Source organism: Ceratina calcarata, unplaced genomic scaffold (genome assembly GCF_001652005.2).
Source record: "Ceratina calcarata isolate Rehan_Ccalc_2016 unplaced genomic scaffold, ASM165200v1 scaffold35.2, whole genome shotgun sequence".
Lineage (NCBI taxonomy): Eukaryota > Metazoa > Arthropoda > Insecta > Hymenoptera > Apidae > Ceratina > Ceratina calcarata.
The window spans coordinates 56,691-76,552 of record NW_017157934.1 but is presented as its reverse complement, the minus strand read 5'-3'; the positions used below and the strand labels follow the sequence as shown (position 1 = coordinate 76,552).

General features: G+C 36.3%; 4 protein-coding genes and 1 long non-coding RNA gene across 12 annotated transcripts in view; 3 read left to right on the top strand and 2 right to left on the bottom strand.

Annotated features, from left to right (window-relative positions):
- LOC108625204 (neurotrimin) overlaps nucleotides 1-7,407 on the bottom strand; it is a 44,485-nt gene extending 37,078 nt beyond the window's left edge. The window contains exon 1 of the mRNA XM_018025003.2: nucleotides 7,128-7,407. Within this exon, the coding sequence (XP_017880492.1) occupies nucleotides 7,128-7,179 (52 nt within the window). The 5' untranslated portion in view covers nucleotides 7,180-7,407. The remainder of the gene's footprint in view (nucleotides 1-7,127) is intronic.
- Nucleotides 7,408-9,287: 1,880 nt separating this feature from the next.
- On the top strand, nucleotides 9,288-11,195 carry LOC108625223 (protein MIS12 homolog). Of its 4 annotated transcripts, none has more exons than XR_003389223.1 (5): nucleotides 9,316-9,557; nucleotides 10,111-10,280; nucleotides 10,356-10,493; nucleotides 10,560-10,901; nucleotides 11,109-11,195. XR_003389223.1 is itself a non-coding variant. In XM_018025039.2 (5 exons), the coding sequence occupies exons 2-5, from the start codon at nucleotides 9,510-9,512 to the stop codon at nucleotides 10,821-10,823; spliced, it is 609 nt and encodes a 202-aa protein (XP_017880528.1). In that variant the 5' UTR covers nucleotides 9,328-9,393; nucleotides 9,491-9,509; the 3' UTR covers nucleotides 10,824-11,192. The 4 variants fall into 4 exon arrangements, 3 of the variants coding, with proteins under 3 accessions (XP_026669580.1, XP_017880527.1, XP_017880528.1); XM_018025039.2 differs by having other exon boundaries at nucleotides 9,328-9,393; nucleotides 9,491-9,546; nucleotides 10,560-11,192; XM_026813779.1 differs by having other exon boundaries at nucleotides 9,288-9,393; nucleotides 10,560-11,192.
- A 142-nt stretch (nucleotides 11,196-11,337) lies between these two features.
- Edc3 (enhancer of mRNA-decapping protein 3) lies at nucleotides 11,338-14,645 on the top strand. 3 transcript variants are annotated; one of them, XM_018025037.2, is made up of 7 exons: nucleotides 11,338-11,739; nucleotides 11,920-12,087; nucleotides 12,152-12,236; nucleotides 12,309-12,402; nucleotides 12,484-12,632; nucleotides 12,715-12,975; nucleotides 13,060-14,645. In XM_018025037.2, the coding sequence occupies exons 2-7, from the start codon at nucleotides 11,933-11,935 to the stop codon at nucleotides 13,651-13,653; spliced, it is 1,338 nt and encodes a 445-aa protein (XP_017880526.1). In that variant the 5' UTR covers nucleotides 11,338-11,739; nucleotides 11,920-11,932; the 3' UTR covers nucleotides 13,654-14,645. The 3 variants fall into 3 exon arrangements, with proteins under 3 accessions (XP_017880526.1, XP_017880525.1, XP_017880523.1); XM_018025036.2 differs by having other exon boundaries at nucleotides 12,152-12,402; nucleotides 12,487-12,632; XM_018025034.2 differs by having other exon boundaries at nucleotides 12,152-12,402.
- A 407-nt stretch (nucleotides 14,646-15,052) lies between these two features.
- The window catches only part of LOC108625221 (MAP kinase-activated protein kinase 2), a 16,316-nt gene continuing 11,506 nt past the window's right edge, over nucleotides 15,053-19,862 (bottom strand). For all 3 annotated transcript variants that reach the window (XM_018025033.2, XM_026813777.1, XM_026813778.1), the window contains 7 exons: nucleotides 18,143-18,282; nucleotides 17,997-18,061; nucleotides 17,814-17,921; nucleotides 17,626-17,724; nucleotides 17,468-17,543; nucleotides 17,180-17,390; nucleotides 15,053-17,094 (listed from right to left, as the gene is read on the bottom strand). In XM_018025033.2, the coding sequence (XP_017880522.1) occupies nucleotides 16,855-17,094; nucleotides 17,180-17,390; nucleotides 17,468-17,543; nucleotides 17,626-17,724; nucleotides 17,814-17,921; nucleotides 17,997-18,061; nucleotides 18,143-18,282 (939 nt within the window). In that variant the 3' untranslated portion in view covers nucleotides 15,053-16,854. The remainder of the gene's footprint in view (nucleotides 17,095-17,179; nucleotides 17,391-17,467; nucleotides 17,544-17,625; nucleotides 17,725-17,813; nucleotides 17,922-17,996; nucleotides 18,062-18,142; nucleotides 18,283-19,862) is intronic.
- The window catches only part of LOC113464380 (uncharacterized), a 3,324-nt gene continuing 1,758 nt past the window's right edge, over nucleotides 18,297-19,862 (top strand). The window contains exon 1 of the long non-coding RNA XR_003389224.1: nucleotides 18,297-18,677. This is a non-coding gene — a long non-coding RNA (uncharacterized LOC113464380). The remainder of the gene's footprint in view (nucleotides 18,678-19,862) is intronic.

The window sequence follows — 19,862 nt, the reverse complement described above, 5'->3', positions numbered from 1 at the left end:
AGTAGGGGCAGCGATGAGAGAAACGAATATGATAAATGTGGCATCGAGCCTTTTGGTCCCTCACGACGTCAATCGGGTAACCCATTCTCCATCAAACTGGTTAGTCGCGCGCATAGAGAAGGAGATAGATCATTCCGTGGGCACTGAAGCAAGCTGAGCCTTTGTAGCGGCTGAAGAATGTATTTGTCAACGTTCGTTTTGTGTACCGTAGTTGATATCCTTTGATACAAATAGATTGCAGTCGACAAAGGATATACATAATGTACAGGAAAATGGAAAGGACTGTATGGTACGAGCGATAAAGCGCAGCGCAGCGTAATAGCTTTCGGCGCGCGTGTCAAGAACGCACAATTGCGTAATCGGATTGTTGATCTCGATGATTATCGACCGTAAGGATTTCACGTACTGATAATTGTGGCCATTAAGATAATTTACAGAGTCGTACCAGAGAATGTTTTAATCGCGGTAATACTATCTCGTAAGCAGCAGCAATCTTCTAAACATTTTTTAATTTCAATGTAATGATGTGGATTCTGAAGATTTTCTAAATTGTAACATCTAAGTAATTGCTGATACTTGGATTGGATTGATTGGGGATCGATATCGAGAATGACAGAATACGTTATCATCTCGACTCGGTGCAGATGGAAACTGAAGATATAAACTCCGATAACACAAATAAGCAATTTAACCTCTGTTTCATCTCGGGCATACGTAATTCCTCGATCGACGATCAATTGCGAAGATTCGATCATCCACTTGTTTGTACAATACATTCATCTGAACTTGGTCAGTGACTACTTCAATGCGAATTCATGAGACATTATCTTCTCTAGTTCTCAGTACTCTGAACACTATCTTTAAAATCGTTCTGTAAATAATATACTTAACGTTCATGCCTCCCATGAAAAACTGTGCCACACCAGAATCAAGATGGACTTCACGTAACAAATCATCCTACCCGTCTGAAATACGTTTCACAAGTTAGTGACTCATTTCGTTACTACGAACTACGTATAGCCGGTCATATAAATCAACGGGGAAAAATATTTGGACAACTTTCGCTTCCTGTTCCTGTGCAAAACCAGTCCGTAGTCATTTGGACCGATGAGCGCGTCCTTCCAGCAACGTTAGGATCAAACGATTGTTCTTAAAAAACGACTGCCAGTCAACGTTGATGGATAGTATTGTATAGTAGCGCGACGCGTTTCATGTTCTATCATTGTTGCGTCGCAGTATACATCGAAACATGAAATCGGATAACAGAGGGTAAGTACTGTATCGTGAACGCGGCCGGACAACTAAAATAAAACCTGCATCACTGTTTCGCATACCATTAGCTAATCCCTATTTATAAGATATTATGTTCGCTCAAGTACACGTGTGTATCGTTGCTCTAAAACGAAATAGGCGATGAAAATGCGAGAGAGAGGATTGAGGGAGTCGTTCACATATGTGCAGCACGCGTAAAACCCACGTCGATGGCTGAAACGGCACGCATGAACGAAAGTATGGCGACTAAAAATACCCGAAACCGTCGAGATAAGGTTCCGTGCCCTAAACCCGATGGAGTCTGGTGGGCGGTTTATTAATGGAGTCGGATTACTAGAAATCAAAATTATCGTAGGCGTTCATTCGGTACAGATGGGTTCAGTACGAACGTGGACGGTTCACTGAATCGTTTTTAACTAAAAGTAGAATCGGGATAGAAATCCTCGGCTATTTAGTTACATAAATAATGAATTAGGGTTAAGATAACATACAAAAAGTGCGGTAAAATCAGTTTTTTGGTAATTTACGTCGAAAAACTATAAAGAACGTATCTCCGTAGTGTCAAAACATTTCTACGGAAATATAACTATTCTTATGTAATTCTGCGGCGACGTCATTGGCGAACGCTGTTATGCACTATGGTTTATTTGCACAATCTTGATCGCGTTTATCGAACACCCGTCTCCCTCTCTGTTCCTCAGTTACTTACAAATAAACTGATGCTCGTAAATCCCCTGTAGGGTCGGACTTTTCAACAGGAACCTATTAAAATTCCAGGATAACAGTTGGATAGAGGATGTTAATGGACCTTGATCACATCTTCTTTACAGTTTCAACAAAGCTGCTTAGAAATGATAATAAATACGATTGCCTGTGTGCGCTCGCCTTTGTTTCCTCGCAACCTGCCTCAAAAGGCCTTTGTTAATTTCCCCCGATTCATGTTATCATGAAATTTCATGTACAAGTGGTCTGGTAATAATTGAAATCGTCGTCAGACAGAAAACAAGCTTTTAACTCGAAACGGAATACTGTTAGAATATGATTTTGTTAATTAGATCAAATGTGTGCGTATGACATTTTAACAGTATTAAATATAATTTCACTACAGACGGAGATTCTGAATGCAAGTTCGTATGTGCGAGGCAGTACGAGCGTAGACGAAGTATTCGACGATAAATAAAGCGAGCAAGGATCAAGAAGGCCCTGCTTCTAGATCTCGGATCGAGCCGAAGAATTACGAGACCTACGGATCCACCAGCGCACGGCCTAAATTCGAATTGGGAACACCGAAATCGTGTCTTGAGCTATGCTACGCTTCTGTTCGGAAATAACCGCGAGATCATCGACATCCGTCAACGTGGAACGTTTCAAATAACCACGTTTCTACGGAATTTACACGACCAGTGATTCATTGTCGGTTCTCGGTTGCAGCGATTACAATGGAAATTGAACAGTTCGCGATAACCGAAAAGAGAAAAGACACTTTCGTGGAAAAAACATGTTAAGAAAAAATTCAATGCACGACAATAGCGTAAATGTCGTAAGATCGATTATCTGGTTTCTGTTTTCGAGTAACAGTAAGTCAAGGACAACCAATAAAACGAGGCTCTAGTTATCTGGTGTCGAAACAGGAATACTCTTTAATGCAGTAGCCGTCAGCGTTGCATAATTTGCCTTGCCTTCAAGCTGTCTTTTAATAATATCGTTGCACTATAGACATCACTTCCTCTTTCGGAATACAGAGTATCTTCGTCTCAAAGCAGTAATCACCGATTAATCATTCGCTAATTTTGCCGCTGAACCTCGACGCATATAAGAGCGCGTTTAACGAGCTGTCAGATAAGATTCTTCTGTAAATATGTAACAGAAGAATGGCGTTATCGTGACTCTGTCCACGAGCTGGGGAAACCATGGCGATGCCTTATACGGAAGTCTGCCGTTTCCGATGATTTTGTTGCGCAACGTCGAATATATAACAGATTTAATTTCAACCATTAAAAACAACGAGACCTTGAATACGTAATTCTGGCATTCACGATTCAATATCTGTGTCTGATCATCGTACCGGAAAACTCTAACAACCGAAGGATGCATTAAAGAAGACATGTTTGATGAAAAGATAGAGCCAAGTTCGCGTGGGGGCGCGTTGTAGGTAAAAAAAATTCCTCGCTCGGAACGTGTCCGCGTTTCGATCTACCAGCTGAAATCACGGAACCTTTTTCCGTGGAAAAAGGTACGACAATCTGGCGTCAAGGTATCGCGTTTCTCTCTGTTGCGAGTGGGCGATGCAGGTATACCGATTAATACAATTTCTTCTGCGTCTTCCTAGCCGAGTTTTCTTTGGGAAATTCTGAGAAACTCCGGTGGATAGTTTCCTCAAAAGGTGGTCGGCCGAAAACTGTTTTCTCATGCGGGTTGACCTCTCCTCTGCGTGACACCTCTCTCCCACCCCATCGGCCCAATGAGGCTCAATTAGTTAATTACTCGGCTAAACCGGGATGTACGTGACGTAATCTTTGATAAGTGTGCGTGTGCTACTTACACACACACGTTACCGACCTCGTTAATTTCCGATGATCGCGTATTTAAACCACGCGATTAAGTCGTCTCTACTATTTATGCATTGTACGATTTACGGAATTTACACGATCGTTCGATATATTATATATAACATCGTATTTCGTTTTGACCCGTGTGCATACACAACGGAAGACTTGAACATTCTTGCCCTACGCAGTCACGTTTCTAAACGAATAAACTCTAACTCCGGTTCTCTCACCGAATTACGAAATTATTTTCCTAGCCGGGTACACGGGCTGGAATTTAAGAATTACGAAACAGGCTCGTCGGAATCAGGAAGAACAGAGAGACTTCATCGGGTAGTCGTATCGCGTCACTTCATAAGATTTGCATTAATTCTACGCTTTCGATTCTGTCACGCTAAGAAGAAAGGAATTGAGAGGGGCGATGGTCCTTGCAGCGACTTGAAGATTGCGCAACGCGACTACCGTACGATACATACGTATATATTTTATAGCTAGCGCGGAAACAAATGTTCTCTTTTTGCCTGTTCTAAGCATTCACCAAGTATAAAAAGACGAAAAAACTGGTTCGAGTAATATGGTAGGAACGAGCAAGAAATATGTAGAACGGCTGCATTATAATCAGCGTATTAGCACACGGTCACGCATAAACACAAACTATACGGATGACTAATTTTACCGCGGCAAAAGCTACTGGACTGTACTGATACTCTATTCTTCGCGATAATGTTGGTCACTATCCAACACGATCGCCGCTACGTGTACGCGTGCTTCACTGCACGCGTTTATTGGATTCCCAACTGTTGCTGCTCCGATTCCTGACTCGCGATAAAAGGGAAAATCTTAAACACTGTCGCTACCCGATTTCCCGACAAGCTTGTACACATAAAACTACGACGCTTTAATACTATGTACCAGACATTATCGCGGCTTATCTCGAAGATTATTGAGCTACGATTTCATCGAAAAAGGAAATCCACGAGGTACCTACACGTATGAGTACTTCGATAAGTTGCATAAAAAAACCTAAAAGAGGAAACACGTCATTACAGTAATTTGCTCATTAATCTGATAATGTAAGCCATATATACGTTATTATAGTAAATTTTATAGCTCGTACGTTCGCATAGCTTGAGGCTTGTATACTATAGAGCGGTTCGCGTTCCGTTAGGACCTATGCGTCACGTACGAAACGAGTTGGGTCTTGGCCCAGCATTAAGGATAAGAAGAAGCCGCTCCTATTATTAAGGAAAAAATAGAACATCCTACGGGACGCCGGCGAAGCATCGTTCCAAAAGAGCGAGTTACCGAAAATCTGTGAGTGCCATGCTGGACACAGGGCTGCTGCTCCATCCCACGAACCATCTGCCCCCGGTCATTCTCCTACCTGAAAACTTCTGTTCACCTGGCGATCCCTTCCACTTACCCCCCATGTTACTTTCGTTTATCTTATTTTTCGGACCATTCACAGCAGCCTCTCCGCCGACTACTGCCACCGGTTCTTTGTGAACCGGGAGAGGCTGCTTCGCGAGATATAGTGCTTCGCTCGCATACTTTTCTCAATGGAATTTGCCAACAGCTGGACCAGTACGCGTAAGAAACGGACCTCCCCGCCGATGGATTTCGTAGACTTATGCACAGCAATGTCTAATTACGACAATGATGATCAAAGGTTCATTTAAACGAGTACCATAAAATCTCTTTTAGTTAATAAATAGAATATGTATTAAAAGAATAAACACAGTGAATATATGAAATGATTAGAATCAATTGTAAATGTTTCACAATTGAACAAATCTCGACTTCATTGCTCGACGAATGGCATTCGGTACTTTGGAATCGCGAAGTGAGCTATACTGTCTCGGCGGTTAAACTCGATTTCTCGCGCGTACTACGCGTAAATAAATGCATACCAATCGAGCGTTAAACGCAGCTCTCGAATATGCACAGGAATGTAGTGTATACAGGGAATGTTAATGAAACAATTAACTAACGTTGCTGCCAAGCCTAGCACTGGAATCGAGGGATAATTCAACGTTACAAGTCCCAGACACTTGAAAGAGTGAAACACGCCGTAGCTATTTATCGAGACGACGATTTATGTACCTCGATTGACCCCGCGTACCGTTCAAAAACTCCTCTGAATGTTGGTTCGTTAACCGATACGAATACCAATATTTTGCTACCCCCGGCATGGAGTCTCCTCCTTATTAAGTGAAAAAGTTCGGAGCTCGTCAGACGTTGCATGCACTGGGATTCAACGCTCTATTGTACATGTAAAACAGAAAACATCCTATTATTAATACTTGAAAAATTTGCAATCTGACATCGTACGCGGTTAACGTACCTACATGATAATTCTATTGTATCGTAAAGGTCTTCAGATTTGTACACTTTGATCTAAGCATTCATTTTAAACACTTATCGCAGTGCACTATGATTTATAAATAGGATACTTGTTGCTGGAATTCGTGGAAACTACTATTTTTTCAATACGCGTAATCACGATTATTATCCTACTGCAAATATATTCTACATTGTATTGAAAGTAATCGTAGACATAACAGATTGAATACTTCTTTCACCCCAACCAATTTCGCTTCGATACATTAAATTGAAGTGCAGCGAGCAACGTATGGACAAAATTAGACTGTGATTGTCCAACATCGCGTGCCGCGTTATATTCAATTATTGGATTAAAGTATTATGCAAACGTACGCTTGAGTGAATTGGAGCAAATATTGAAATAATTCGATGTCCTTAGCGATGCAATAGCGAAAGTGCATCTAATAATAAATTTATCGAGCCGAGGGTGTGTTTGTGCCGCTAAACTGGCTCACGAGGAAGAGTAATTAAGTTTTTTTAAGACACAGTAATTGTTCCTTCCGCAGGCGAACGATTACGCTGACTCGATGCTCGCCAGTGCTAACCCGCAATGGTAACTACTATTGTTGCAATTGCTTATACGGCTTGCACGGTGAGGTAACTGTTAGTTATCCGTGATGCATGCGAAATTATCATGCGACTGGATTCGAAGTCTGCGACTTTAAAGTTTCCTAACACGCTTCTCATCGTCACCCACGCTACGCGCATACTCTGACCGCAAACGTTAAATCTAAATTTAATTGACTTGATCGAATCTTTGAGTAACTGTCGAATGTACGTCTATCCCACGAACGGTTGTAAATAAATTTAATGAAGCATCGACGACGCACCGATCAACTCGAGTCATACGTTTCTGTATATTCAAACAAGATCGATCGATGTATTCCTCAGGATTTCGGGGAAATTAGAATTAAAAAATAAACTCACCCTGAGCCGCAAGAAGGCACACGAGTAGACCAAGAAATCGTAGAGGCAGCATGTTGTCTCGTCTTTGTTTCGGAAGCACTGTCAACAATTGGCACAATCAGCACAATGTTCGTCGTTTCGAAACTTTTTCTTCCCTGCAGCTCGGACACGTCTCGATGCTCCGCAAATTCAGGAAGGTCGTTCCAACCGAATTAAGAACCGAACGTATCCACCGATACGAGGTGGATACCGAATACGAACTGAGAGAACGAACGCGCGTGGTATCCGAAGAACGGCGGCGGAATCGAGCCCCCGGCTTTTTACGGGGACCTGCGCAAGCCGGTTGCGCGTCGATCGCCGTATGAACTCGACACGCGCCTCATCTCCTGCACGTTCACACCCACACGCGACCGATGTTCAATTGTGTCAGTGCACCGACGGCTTTGTGGAAGCGCGCGCCTATACGAAAGGGAGCGTGTATTCAATGGCGCAATGCCGCGCGAATTCGTACAGACGTGTTAATGAAATCATTTCCTTTACTTCCCTCATCTACTGCCCGTTCGCTTGAAACGAGAATACCATTCCTTATGAATTGTTCATTCGAATATTTTCTGCTCACTGCATTGAGAAAGATAAATGAATTCCAAATAAATATTTATTTGTAGAATACGAGAATACTAACTTTAGTGTTCATTTTATAATGCTTTGATCTCTCACTCCGAATTTATTGTACTAATAGTAATGAACAGCTTAGATGGAAAGAATTATATGCAAAGAACAGGAAGCATACGGATATTTTATAGGGAATCGCGACTACACGTAAATCAAAACTAACAGGCGGATAAAAGCAAGAATACGTATCGAATATCGAATTTATATGTGTACAGGGTACTGAACGCATAAAGTATAGGCTCTGCGCGCGTGAGGAGCATGTATTTGCACATTACTTTCGTCAAGCGCTTGCCTCTCTCGATTCATCCATTCACTTTGTCATTGTGCATAAGACGAATGGCAAAGAGCGTTCACTTCTCTGCATACCTTTTTTTTCTTTATGCAAATGAAAAAAGGTGCTCGAGGCTGTACGTCGATACTTCCGATTAAAATAAGATGTAAATAAAGATGCTCATTCATCATTTGGAACCACACATATTTACAATTTGTCATTGTACTGAACTTAATGGCACTGCTTAATAGAAATATTCTGAACTTGGAAATTCTAGGAAAAGACTAATACGAAGATCATGAGAATGAAATATAAAAATAGTTCGCAATAACGTAATGTGACGACTTATCAGCCCATGAGTCATTCTTTCACAAAAGGTTGCGATGACGTCATTCAAGAAGCAAAATACATACCTATAGCATGTATCTAGGCATTTCATCATAAGTTTAATTATAATTATAAGTATACACGTATTTATGTATCGGTTATACTTCATAAAAATAATCAATATTTGCATTTATCATGTATCATTTATCTGTCTTATACTTTAGGAACGAGTGCTTATTAACTTTTTCTACGCAACGAGAACTACATTTATTTTTGTATTCTAGCTCGTGCAGGAGCTTCCTTAAAGTAGAAGATAAAAAATATTTGAATTTTAAATTTCTGATAACGCGAGTAAAGAAGTATTTGAATTTTATATGTGTGCTGTCTGAACAGAAGCTTACCTAACACGTTTCGTTTCCTTTCCCCTGATAATACAAACAAAGAATCCATACACGATTATCTCCTTGTGGAAATACAAGTATAAGATTATTTCATAATTTTTATACAGAGATTTGTATTATGAAGAACAAGTAGATTTAACGAAACAATATCATTTGTTTCGTACATACAGTCTGCGAAGTAACCGACCGCGAAACTTTTCGCAAAGTACCTAACACAGCCATCTCGTGACGCTACTTCAAACCTGTCATAGAAAAAATGTATATCCAGCGAAATAAGACACTTTTATATAAAAATAGACGCGTCACTTGTTTGCAATGAGAGAATATTTTTAAGACGAACGTCAGTGCTTACTTTAATGTAAACGAGAAGCTTCAAATTAAAAATGATTGTGAGAAATTTCTGTTGTAACCGAGCCAGCGAATCTCCGTTGGCAGACCGTCGCGCCTGATTGGCTGCTTTCGGAACGGTTCGAGATCCTGGTACAGAAATCCGGATGCCTTGGCGAACGCGAAGGGACAAAGGACGCTATCGCACGCAAGCAGAAAGACGCCATGTTCATTTGTCAACGGACGTCAAGGTGTGATCATCAGAAGGGAGCGAGATTACTTCGAAAAAGTACGACTATTTTTAAGTGATTTCATCGGATAATCGGACGAGTTAACGTGCGCGTATTCGGAATTATTTTTACATGATGGCATCTTCGGAGTTGCAGAAACGGAAACAGGAAGAATATGAAATGCAGCTGTTTGGCTTTCATTCAAGAGCCGTGTATGCTACTTGTAAGGCGCCGCCGATTTCAGTTCGATTAGAATGCTTTTCAGATTTTACGACTTTTCGTTCGTTTTTCTGGGGCAACACCGATGTTCCTATCGTTGGACGGGTGCACTCTAGTATCATGTAGATTCGATTCATGACTAGAGTCACACTCGTCCATTGCTTGGAATACTTTCACCGGCCCCAACGGACGAAGTTGATCACAAAGACTAACGCTTCAATTCTTTTTCTTCCTCTCGTCGCTTCTCTTTTCTCCTCTCATGCTATGAATCGAAAGAGCAAACAAATAAAAATAATTGTCCTTGAAGCAACAGCAATTTATCGAATTCCAATTACATTTTCTTTCAATTCCTCGTGAATATGTTTTATTCGAATAATTCAATGAACTGAATGAAAATAAATATATAAATGAAGATAAAAGATAAATCTTCCGATCTTATTAACTTTAAAATTTTATTCGTGTATATTGTGTATTCTTAATGCTTCTAATAAAATAAAAATTAAACGACTCAATTTATTATAGTAGAAGCTATATAAATATTTTCCTGAATTTTTTAGTGGAAAATATGGTGGGTGAAAGCATTCAGAGTATGATTGAGAAGTTGCATGCGGCAATTGAAAAGTTATTCAAATTAAATTCGGAAAAAAGAGAGATACTTCGATCGAATCAGAAACATTTAACAAAAGCTTTCCGTAAAGGAGCACAGCCACATTTAAAAAGCATTGAGGTAATTATATTAATTTCGAAATCAACTAAGACAATACGTGCTTTTATGTAAGAGGAGAATTATCATTTTCTTTAGAATACGGTAAATAAGTACATAGCTATTCCGAGAAATGTTCTGTTGGAAGAGGATAAATGTCAAAGGATACAATATGATGATACAGAATTTGAGAGCATAAAGCAGAGGCTAGAAAACTTGCAGCAAAGAGCAAAAAGAGTACGTATGCAAATATAATTTTTAATGTAAATCTTAATTAAATTTAATTTTGTATTGGCATTATAGGCTACTATCCTAAACGCAATATTAAAGGAAGAACTGGCAGTTCTGGAACAGTTGCCTATTCCTGAAGAAAATGTAAACAGAATGTATAATACGATAGAGAGTGATTTGAGGAGTTCAGATATAAATGAGGCACTATTTCAATTAGTGGACGATTATAAACAATTTTCCACAGTTCTGTTCGGAAGTACACAATTAACAGAAAAGATAAAGTACAATACAGTAAATAATCTGCAGTGTGGAGATTTTGATTCAAGTATATTGTAAATTAAGGAGAAGAGATACTTATATACAATTCAAAAACGGAATCAATTCTCTTGTCCAAAGAAATACTTTGGACAAAATGTAAATATATAACTGCATTCTATGAATGTTGCCTATAATTTGTATATTTTTATACTTTATTCTGATAAATGCCTGTAAATAATTAAAAATAAGGAAAATTATTATAAATCAATATAAACCAAAATCATGAAATGCCTTTGAAATCCATTTCACTTCCATATTCTGTTCTAAATGTCCGGTCACTTACATGACTCTCTCCTCTCTCAGGCATACAAGAAGAGGAGATGTACGAATCTACAAAAAGGGGTAACGTGAAGCACGAATTGAAAATACAGAAAATATTTAAGCATAGTTGAATTGTGATTATTCTCTAAAAATAAAAATTTATTTTCAACCCTTAAATATCCTAAAAAACTGAACAACAGTTATTTTTCTTCTTCGCATATTTACTGTCAGTTCTACATTTTACTTGCTAGATGGCTCAACCATGTCTATAAACTGACCGACGTTTATAATAAATTAAAAGAACGATATTTAGAAAATTAGTTTATGAATTTTTATAAAAATAGTTCTCAATTAAACTGCCAGCTTTTTTTTCGTACTTACTTCTGGACACTTTCCTTCAAACTAAACAATTTTTTAAATAAATACGTATCGAAGCATGGTGCCTATTTCTCGTGTTACGTGTAGCCGTAGCATGTTGAAGAGCGGTGAAGTCCTTTACAGACCATCAGTGAGGTTAGAGTAGGAATGAAAATAAGTCCGGCGTTTTATGTTAATGAACACGTTATAATACATTTTTCATATTTTCAAACATCTAAGCAATTATCCGGTTTTAAATTAGAAAATTGGTAAGGGAAAAGAGAAAATAGGACCGAACTTCATCTGCAATAAGTAGGTTCGTATATGTAGTTTCCGATTTTCCAATTAGTTTCGTTTGATTTTTGATTCGTAAAATATCGTCTATTGCAATAAAAGTAAATGTTCTTAAAACGACTGTTTATCTAAAATAATCATCTGCTTTATAATGAATCACCTTAATGAATATTTTTATTATTAATAAGTTTGTTATCCATAGGTGTATAATCAGAATGTCTGAGCAGTACGTGGGTTGTACAGTTTCTGTAAAGTGCATTGAAGAAATTGGAACTTATCAAGGGCAGATAGTTGATTTGAATAAAGATAGTGTTACACTTTCAAGAGCTTTTTGTAATGGAGTGCCACATACTTCACCTGTAGTGTTAAGGTACTATTTATATTCTATCGATATAAATCACACGTATAAATAATACCTCATTTAATTGTTTTAGTACAAAGGATATATTGGACGTAGAATTTATAGCAATTAATGATCCAGGATCTATTGTCAATGATAACAACCAAGCACAAAATAAGGTAACTGTGAAAAGACCTATTGCCAAACGAGCTGGCAGGTCTTTTTCAGAAAGTGTTTCATCTTCTGTTCAGTCCACATCTTCACAACTTCAGTCTAATTTCAAAAAAGCAGACGCGAATTCTCAGTTTATCATAGAACAATCTGCAAACGGGAAGATTCCATTAGGTATAGTAATGGAACCATTTTCTTTTCTGTTAGGAATCAAATAAATTATGAAAATATATGATGGTTAATATATTTTTACAGTAGAATCTGTTAATAAACCAATGCAAAAGAGATTAAGTCATAGGCAACGAGCTTTGGAACGAGATGAACACACATTCGGTACTCCAATTGATCAGTCCTTGAGTCAAGATTTTGACTTCGAAAAGAATTTGGCTTTATTTGACAAAGAGGTTTGTTTATTCTTCGAACATTTATTTAAAAAAAAAAGTTACTTTCGTTATAATATTATTAAAAAATGAATACTTCTTGCAGGCTGTATGGCAGGAAATAAATTCTCTGAAACCTGATATAGTCAGACAATCGGAGAATAACAGAGGTACCAGTGGACGATATAGGCATGATGAAAATGTTATTGTCGCTGAACCTACAGTTTTTAGACAAATAATAGTACCTAGCGCGGGCGAAAAAGAATACGTAACAGATAACGGTTTAGTAATTCCTAGCATTACTCTCAATCTTCATCGTCAATTAATAGGAGCAGCCGATCGGTTTGGTATCAGTTGGGAACGCAGAGTACGTAGAGTTAAAAACTATCATGTAGACACTCGAAGAAGCATGTACCCCTTAAATTGAATTTCAAGTTATTTCAATCATCAGGTAGAACTTCTCGGTCGTGCTGGTGCAGAAATAATACTGCAACTACTAGGAGGAAGTCGTCGACTTAATCCAAACAATGCACATCAATGGCCAACGGTTGTCGCACTCTGCGGAGCTCATCGTTCCGGTGCTGCGGGCGTTAATTGTGCTAGGCAATTATCTAGTCATGGGGTTAAGACAATAGTATTTGTAGAAAATTCGGAAGATGTTTTCCTCTTGCAAGAGTTATCTTTATATAAATTAACTGGAAACAAAGTAGAGACTAAAGTAAAGAATCTACCAACAGTAGCGGATTTGGTACTTGTTGCACTCTGCGACGAGAATTCGCCGAGAATGATTACGCCTGTAGCGAGGTGGGCGAACAGTAACAGAGCGACTATTTTAGCTATCGAACCGCCGGCTACTGGAACACCTGGTATACTTAGCAAATTTAGTCTACTTGGAGGATTACCATTGGCCCATAGTGTTGACAATGGCAGATTATATTTATGTAATCTTGCACTGCCAAACAAAGTATATGCAGACGTTGGTATAACGTACAGGTCTCCTTTTGGACCGAAGTTTGTCATTCCTTTGCATTCCAATAATTCTTAGCAAATTTAAACAATGATAATACTTCAAATATAATATTTTAATTTAGCATAATTTTATTTTTATATTGCTGATATGAATTTATACTTGTAAGAACAACTTTCGAATTTATTTAATCGCGGAAATCATGTGAATCAGACGTTTAACGTTATTAGGTTGAAATGTAGCTTGTTGCAATTTACAGTGCGAATGCACGTGTCAATGTTTTTTTTAAATATCTTCCTGTACATTGTATACAATGAGTGAGCATTATAGAAAGAAGGTGAATATACAGTGTTTGGTTTTGTAAGTTACATTAAAAATTAAATGCTTTTAAATAAACAATAAACACAAGTAAAAATAGTATATTAGTTTTTAAATATCATAAAATATGAAACTTAATCTACTTACACTATTCAATTCGTTTTAACGAGTATGCTGGTTCATGATATGCATACTATATTCTTTTTGCAAAAAAAAACCAAACAAATACTCTTTACATTTAAACACCCCGCTTTCATTTATAACCGTGGGGTCATTATTGATGATACTTAATAAATACGGATGAAAGGAACAAATAAATTCATTAACAAAAAAGTTCACCTATTGGAAGGTCGCAAGCAAAATTTTTATCATGTTTTCTGGATACTATAGTAATCGTGCTACATAATATTTTAATAGACATGGAAGTTACTGTAAACGAAGAAGTTTATTATATTCTTCATAATATGTGATATATTAATATAAAACATTTGTAAAGTACTTATTTATAGATTGTTCATCGTCCAAATTTTAACTAGCATGTGAAATTCTTTAGACTTACATTATTCAGAGATGGAGGTAAACTACAATTGCTATATTTTTACCGCTACAAGAAGCTTGCTTATCAAATCATGGCTTGCACTGATGTTTACTGAATAATGTACGAAATACGGTAGCGTAATTAATTGATTAGATGTCATAAATGTTTGTAAGATTTATTTTAGTTATAGATAAGTAAGTTATTTATATTTTACATGTAAATACACATTTATATACTTAAAAAATGAATCTTGACATTTAATCATTGTATGAAATAGTGTCATTGTAATTTTTCCAACAATTATTTTTAAACGGACAAAGAATTTCGATAATAACTCAAAGACTAAACTTGAATCTTGAAGTACAGCAAATATTAACCTGATATCTTGTGTAAAGAGTACTTAGATTTATATATTCTAAAATACCAAAAATTTCGTAGGACATAAGAAAATAATAATAACTAAACTACGTTTATACTGTTACTAGTACTATGTATATTTTTTTAATTATTTTTAATTGTAATTTAGTGAATTTTTACAATAATCCCATTCATGAAAGAATAACCCGTTCAGTAAAATATAATTAATGAATAGTTTCAATTAAATAATTACCTGATTCTGCATGAATTGAAGATAGATTGTATATTTATTGTCAAGTTTTATAAATGCAGTGCAAATCAATAGAGTAAATCAATTACAAAGGATCTTTTAATACTGTAGTTCAACTCGAATTAAAAGTAAACACATTTATTCATCTTTTGTTTACTTTCTAATAATCCTAAATTGTACTTCAATACTATCAAGTACAATGTAACAGTTTTTTTGTGGTACGACAAATTAGATAGTTTATTTTAATCTACTACATTTCCTCATCTAAACTTTTGCCTAGAATTAACAGTTATTCGCGTTTTTATTCTCATTAAAGGTAAAGTAAGAGCTGAACTATCACATGATGCCTCTGATAGAAATAAGATTGTTTCCACATACTCCTATTTTGTTGAAACAGAACTAATTGACGAACAAATCATTTCGAGTAAGTGAATCCGTAGAAATAATTAAGATTAATCATTTAATTTAGTTTTTCGATACTCGTCAGTCACAATTCTATTTCTGACTATTAAGCATTATAGGAAATTACTAGTAATATGAATAATCATGACCTCAGTTACAAGTGTGTATATGTTATCTTATTAAAAATAGTTTGTGAATATACTATTTACATTCGCAACATATCAGTCGTCTCAGATGAAACATTGATATATTCATGAGATTTGATCACCTCTGGATTTAAATGTTTAAATCTGAATCTAATTAAAATGCGTAATAATTACGCTAGTCGAACTTACGCTAAACTAAAAATTGACCTCACATTGATTAAGGCATTTCTTTTTACCTAAATTCATTTCACCTTTTTATTTTATAATCTATCTAAAAAAATATAATTATTACATTTAGTTCGTATAGTGTATCATGTTCTCTGTTTATTATAAGTTTCATTCGCTTTAGAAGATGACGGTATTCATTTAGTACCTAGGAAACAAAGCAACGTATATCAGCAATCAGCACCTTGCAACAATTACAAAGATTCTTAAGACGTATTCAGCCTCAGTCAAAATATCACTTAAAAATAGATTACACATTCTTTCACTATATTTCAAATGAACATTATTTTTATGTTCTGTATGATTTGTTACGGTACAAAGATAAAAGTTAATGAACATATTAGTGAGACTTGTATAATAAAAGAATTTTGTATGCGTCAACGGCGATAAATAAAATTACTATGTAATTTAAAAATATAGCTGTATACATTAACATTTTTAAACTTTGCAAACCAAGTGAATATGTCACTTGTCCAAGTGAATAGGCGGTAAAGAAACTATTATAGCTGCTCAGTGATGTATCTGTTTATAACAATCTTCATTATGAAGTCTAATATTTTATTCAAGATTGAAAAATATTTTTCATATGTTTATTTCTTTTCAATATGAATTTACTACTCGTTTGCTAATGACAAAACGTTCTCGTTTCAATAACGTTTTATCAATAAATATAAGTTGCAATACACATCATTATTTATTACTCGTATCTAATTCTTACTTATTCTTGCATCATCTTGTGTTTAAAGTGCTATCACTTTTACTAAGAAAAGTGAAAAACGCACCGTAAATAGCGATACCTCCAAGTTTTAACTCAACAGTCGTAGCTGGTATCTTAGAAAAAGAGTCATGATCTTTTAATTCGGAACTTGGATTCTGTGCATAACATTTCAGTCTACGTGCGTAACTCTTTTCTCGACCTTGTTCTCTCTTTTTCGTACATATTTTACATCATATCAAAAAACGATCCTCATGGTTATTACACTGTACCTTATGCACCTGCGTAGAAAAACACGCCAGTGTTGCCTGGCTCTTATCATCGCTCCCTAGGACGCCGGCGTAGGATTGGCGGTAGGCGGTACGGCGTTCGTCTGTTTCGCTCGTCTGCGCTTGTTTAACAACGCATTGTTCGTGTGATCCAATTGTTTCAAATTAGCTGTATCGTAGTCTACGCGCATTGTGGCTAAGGACCGTGTCATCTCTTCTTGAACTTCCGGCCAGAGTTCTTCACCTTCTCGGAGAACGCGTCCGGTATGCAAAGGTGTAGGAGGTACTTCCGTGTATTGCTGTGTGAGAAACGAAGACCGATATAGACAGATTTATCCATAATTATAATAGTAGGTATCGATAAAATTAAAACCGAGTTCTTACAGCGATCCACTTGTTGCGCATAACTTCGTCAATCTGCAATCTTTGAGCTGGATCTGTACACAACATACCCTTGATTAAATTTTTTGCTTCCGTGCTCACGTTAGACCACTCGGGGGCTGGAAAATCGTATTGGCCTAATCGAATTCTCTTTTTCATCCCTGGAGAAATTGCTAAACCATGGTTGCTATAAAAGGGCGGAAAACCACACAATCTGAAATTTTAAAAAGTATTAACGTATTATAAAAACATGATTGTTCGCAATAATATTTGAAAATAACAGTTACATACAATATATACATTATAACTCCGAGTGACCAAATATCACAGCTTTTATCATACTTTTCTGGTCCCAAAACTTCAGGAGCTGCAAACGCCAGAAAAATTTGTTACAACACTGATGAAATTTATAAAATTTTAATTCATGATCAAATTTGAGTATAACTTACCAACGTAGTATGGTGTGTAACACGGCGTTTGTAACATGTCTTTCGAATGCGTTTCTTTCGCAAAACCAAAATCAGTCAACTTCAATATCCCAGTACTGTCTAAAAATAAGAAGAAAAAAATGCTTATCTTAAATTTGCAAGTGTTAAGTGTTATATTTTATATTTTTATAACTGATGCGTTTACCTACCAGGTTTGGAATACAATAGATTTTCTGGTTTGAGATCCCTATGTGCAATATTCATGTCATGCAGGTGTTTCACAGCAACACAAATTTCATACATTATTTGTGCAGCTTCTATAAACAAATAAAATAATTCAAGTGTTTTTCATAATTGTTGCTTTAAAATTATAGTAACAAATGGCAATTTACCTCTCTCTGTGAAAGCACCGTCTTGCCTATCTTGTATTCTCTCAAACAATTCACCTCCCTCCATGCTACAAATTTATTAAACACGTGTCTTACCCCCTATCATTGATAGAATAGAATTTCTTAACAACAAATTCTTGAAGACTCACCATTCCATAACAACCAGCAAACATTTGTTTCCACTGTACGTATTCTCATAAACATCTTTCACTTGGACTATGTGCTTGCAATTTGATGCCCTCCAATGTAATTCAACCTCTCTTCGTGCCTTGACACAGTCGTATAATACCTGTATACAAAATGTTTAATTACAATCGATATTAAACATTCCGCAGTGCAGTAATTACGTATAACTTCTACATTTCCAGGCTTCGAAATTTACATCGAACCTTGAATAAATGAGTTGACGTAATTGGCTACGATCAAGATGAATAAACATGAGCAGTGATAATTTTATGACACGCAATATGAGAAAGCTTTACGTACACGACTTTTAGAACAAAAAGTTTTCGTTCGAGCATACGTATATATACGTGCAAATTTCCGGAATATTGCGTGTACCAGACACGTATATCCACTTTAAGCAACGCTGGTGAATGACCCAAAAACAGCTGACGTCGCCATTGAATCGATAAAACTTATTGAATTATACAGCAATTCGCGACTTGACATTCTTCAGCTAAGGTAAGTAAGTAAAGTAACTATAAAAAATAAGTAAATAATGTAACTATACGTTACAACATTTTCTATCCGCTTGTTAGTTCAAGAATTCAATAGAATAAAAACGAATTATAAGAATGATTCGAATAAACCTACTTCAAAATGAACAAATCCTACGCAATATGTACAGTATTACATACGTATATAAATACTTGATCTAACATGGAAGACACGATAATTTATTACTTTAAATTCATACAATTTAGTTTAGATGACTTGGCAAAGCGAATGAAAGTATTATCTAACGCACAAGAATCATTGGCAGGGTCTAAATGTCTTTTATTTAAATAGTTTAGATCAGAAATATTCCAAGTACAGTGTTTAAATCGCGCTAAATATGTTGAAACTGAAGCTGCTAAGGAACCGACGGAGTTGTGAAAGAAAAGAAAAATGGAAAAAGTATCTCATGACTGGCTCTAGTATTTTTAGAGCACTGAATACGTTGGCCGTTCTAAAAATGCTCAAATACTATTAAAGTTCGATAGTCAGGCTCGCAAGGATCAGAACTCTTTCAATATAAAGTTCGCTTCCATTTTATATCAACTGCTCAAATTTAAATTTAAACTTTTCAAATTGTCAATTTTATATTAATATAATAATATAAAATTGACAATTTGAAAAGTTTATATTATTATATTAATATAAATTATGGATTATTTCAACTACAAAAGCATGTATACTTTCAACAGTTTAGCGAGCTACATTTGTTAACGAGCTTCAATTTGTGCGATTTCCCACAATTGTCTGTCGCGTTTCCTCTTAAATAATGAAAAGACATTTAGTCACGCGCTCCGGGTAATCGACGTTTCGTATTATTACGTGATAATCAGATTAACGTTAACGCAAAGTGACATATCCATTGCTTCAACGAGAACTAGACACTAACGAACTCTTGGAATTGTCGTCGATAGACTGAGATTATGCTCATCAGTCAAGGTGGTTTACACAGAAAAAAATCCGCACAATCAAAACACTCCATTTACATCACAATAATGGTGCGTGAACATTTCTATCGAGTCATTCTCAACGTTTTTGCTTCTAATTTCAATTATGTAAATTACAATCAATCAATTATAATAGTCAATCATGTCGATCTTCACTTCATCAATAATTATCGAAAACGAATCTATTCATTTCCGACAATTAAAT

Coding starts and splice junctions, on each gene's coding strand:
- LOC108625223 (XM_018025038.2), top strand. CDS start 9,467: ATGATGGCATCTTCGGAGTTGCAGAAACGGAAACAGGAAGAATATGAA. Junction 10,281..10,355: donor CACATTTAAAAAGCATTGAG/GTAATTATATTA, acceptor CATTTTCTTTAG/AATACGGTAAATAAGTACAT. Junction 10,494..10,559: donor TGCAGCAAAGAGCAAAAAGA/GTACGTATGCAA, acceptor TTGGCATTATAG/GCTACTATCCTAAACGCAAT.
- Edc3 (XM_018025034.2), top strand. CDS start 11,933: ATGTCTGAGCAGTACGTGGGTTGTACAGTTTCTGTAAAGTGCATTGAA. Junction 12,088..12,151: donor ACTTCACCTGTAGTGTTAAG/GTACTATTTATA, acceptor TAATTGTTTTAG/TACAAAGGATATATTGGACG. Junction 12,633..12,714: donor TGGCTTTATTTGACAAAGAG/GTTTGTTTATTC, acceptor TACTTCTTGCAG/GCTGTATGGCAGGAAATAAA.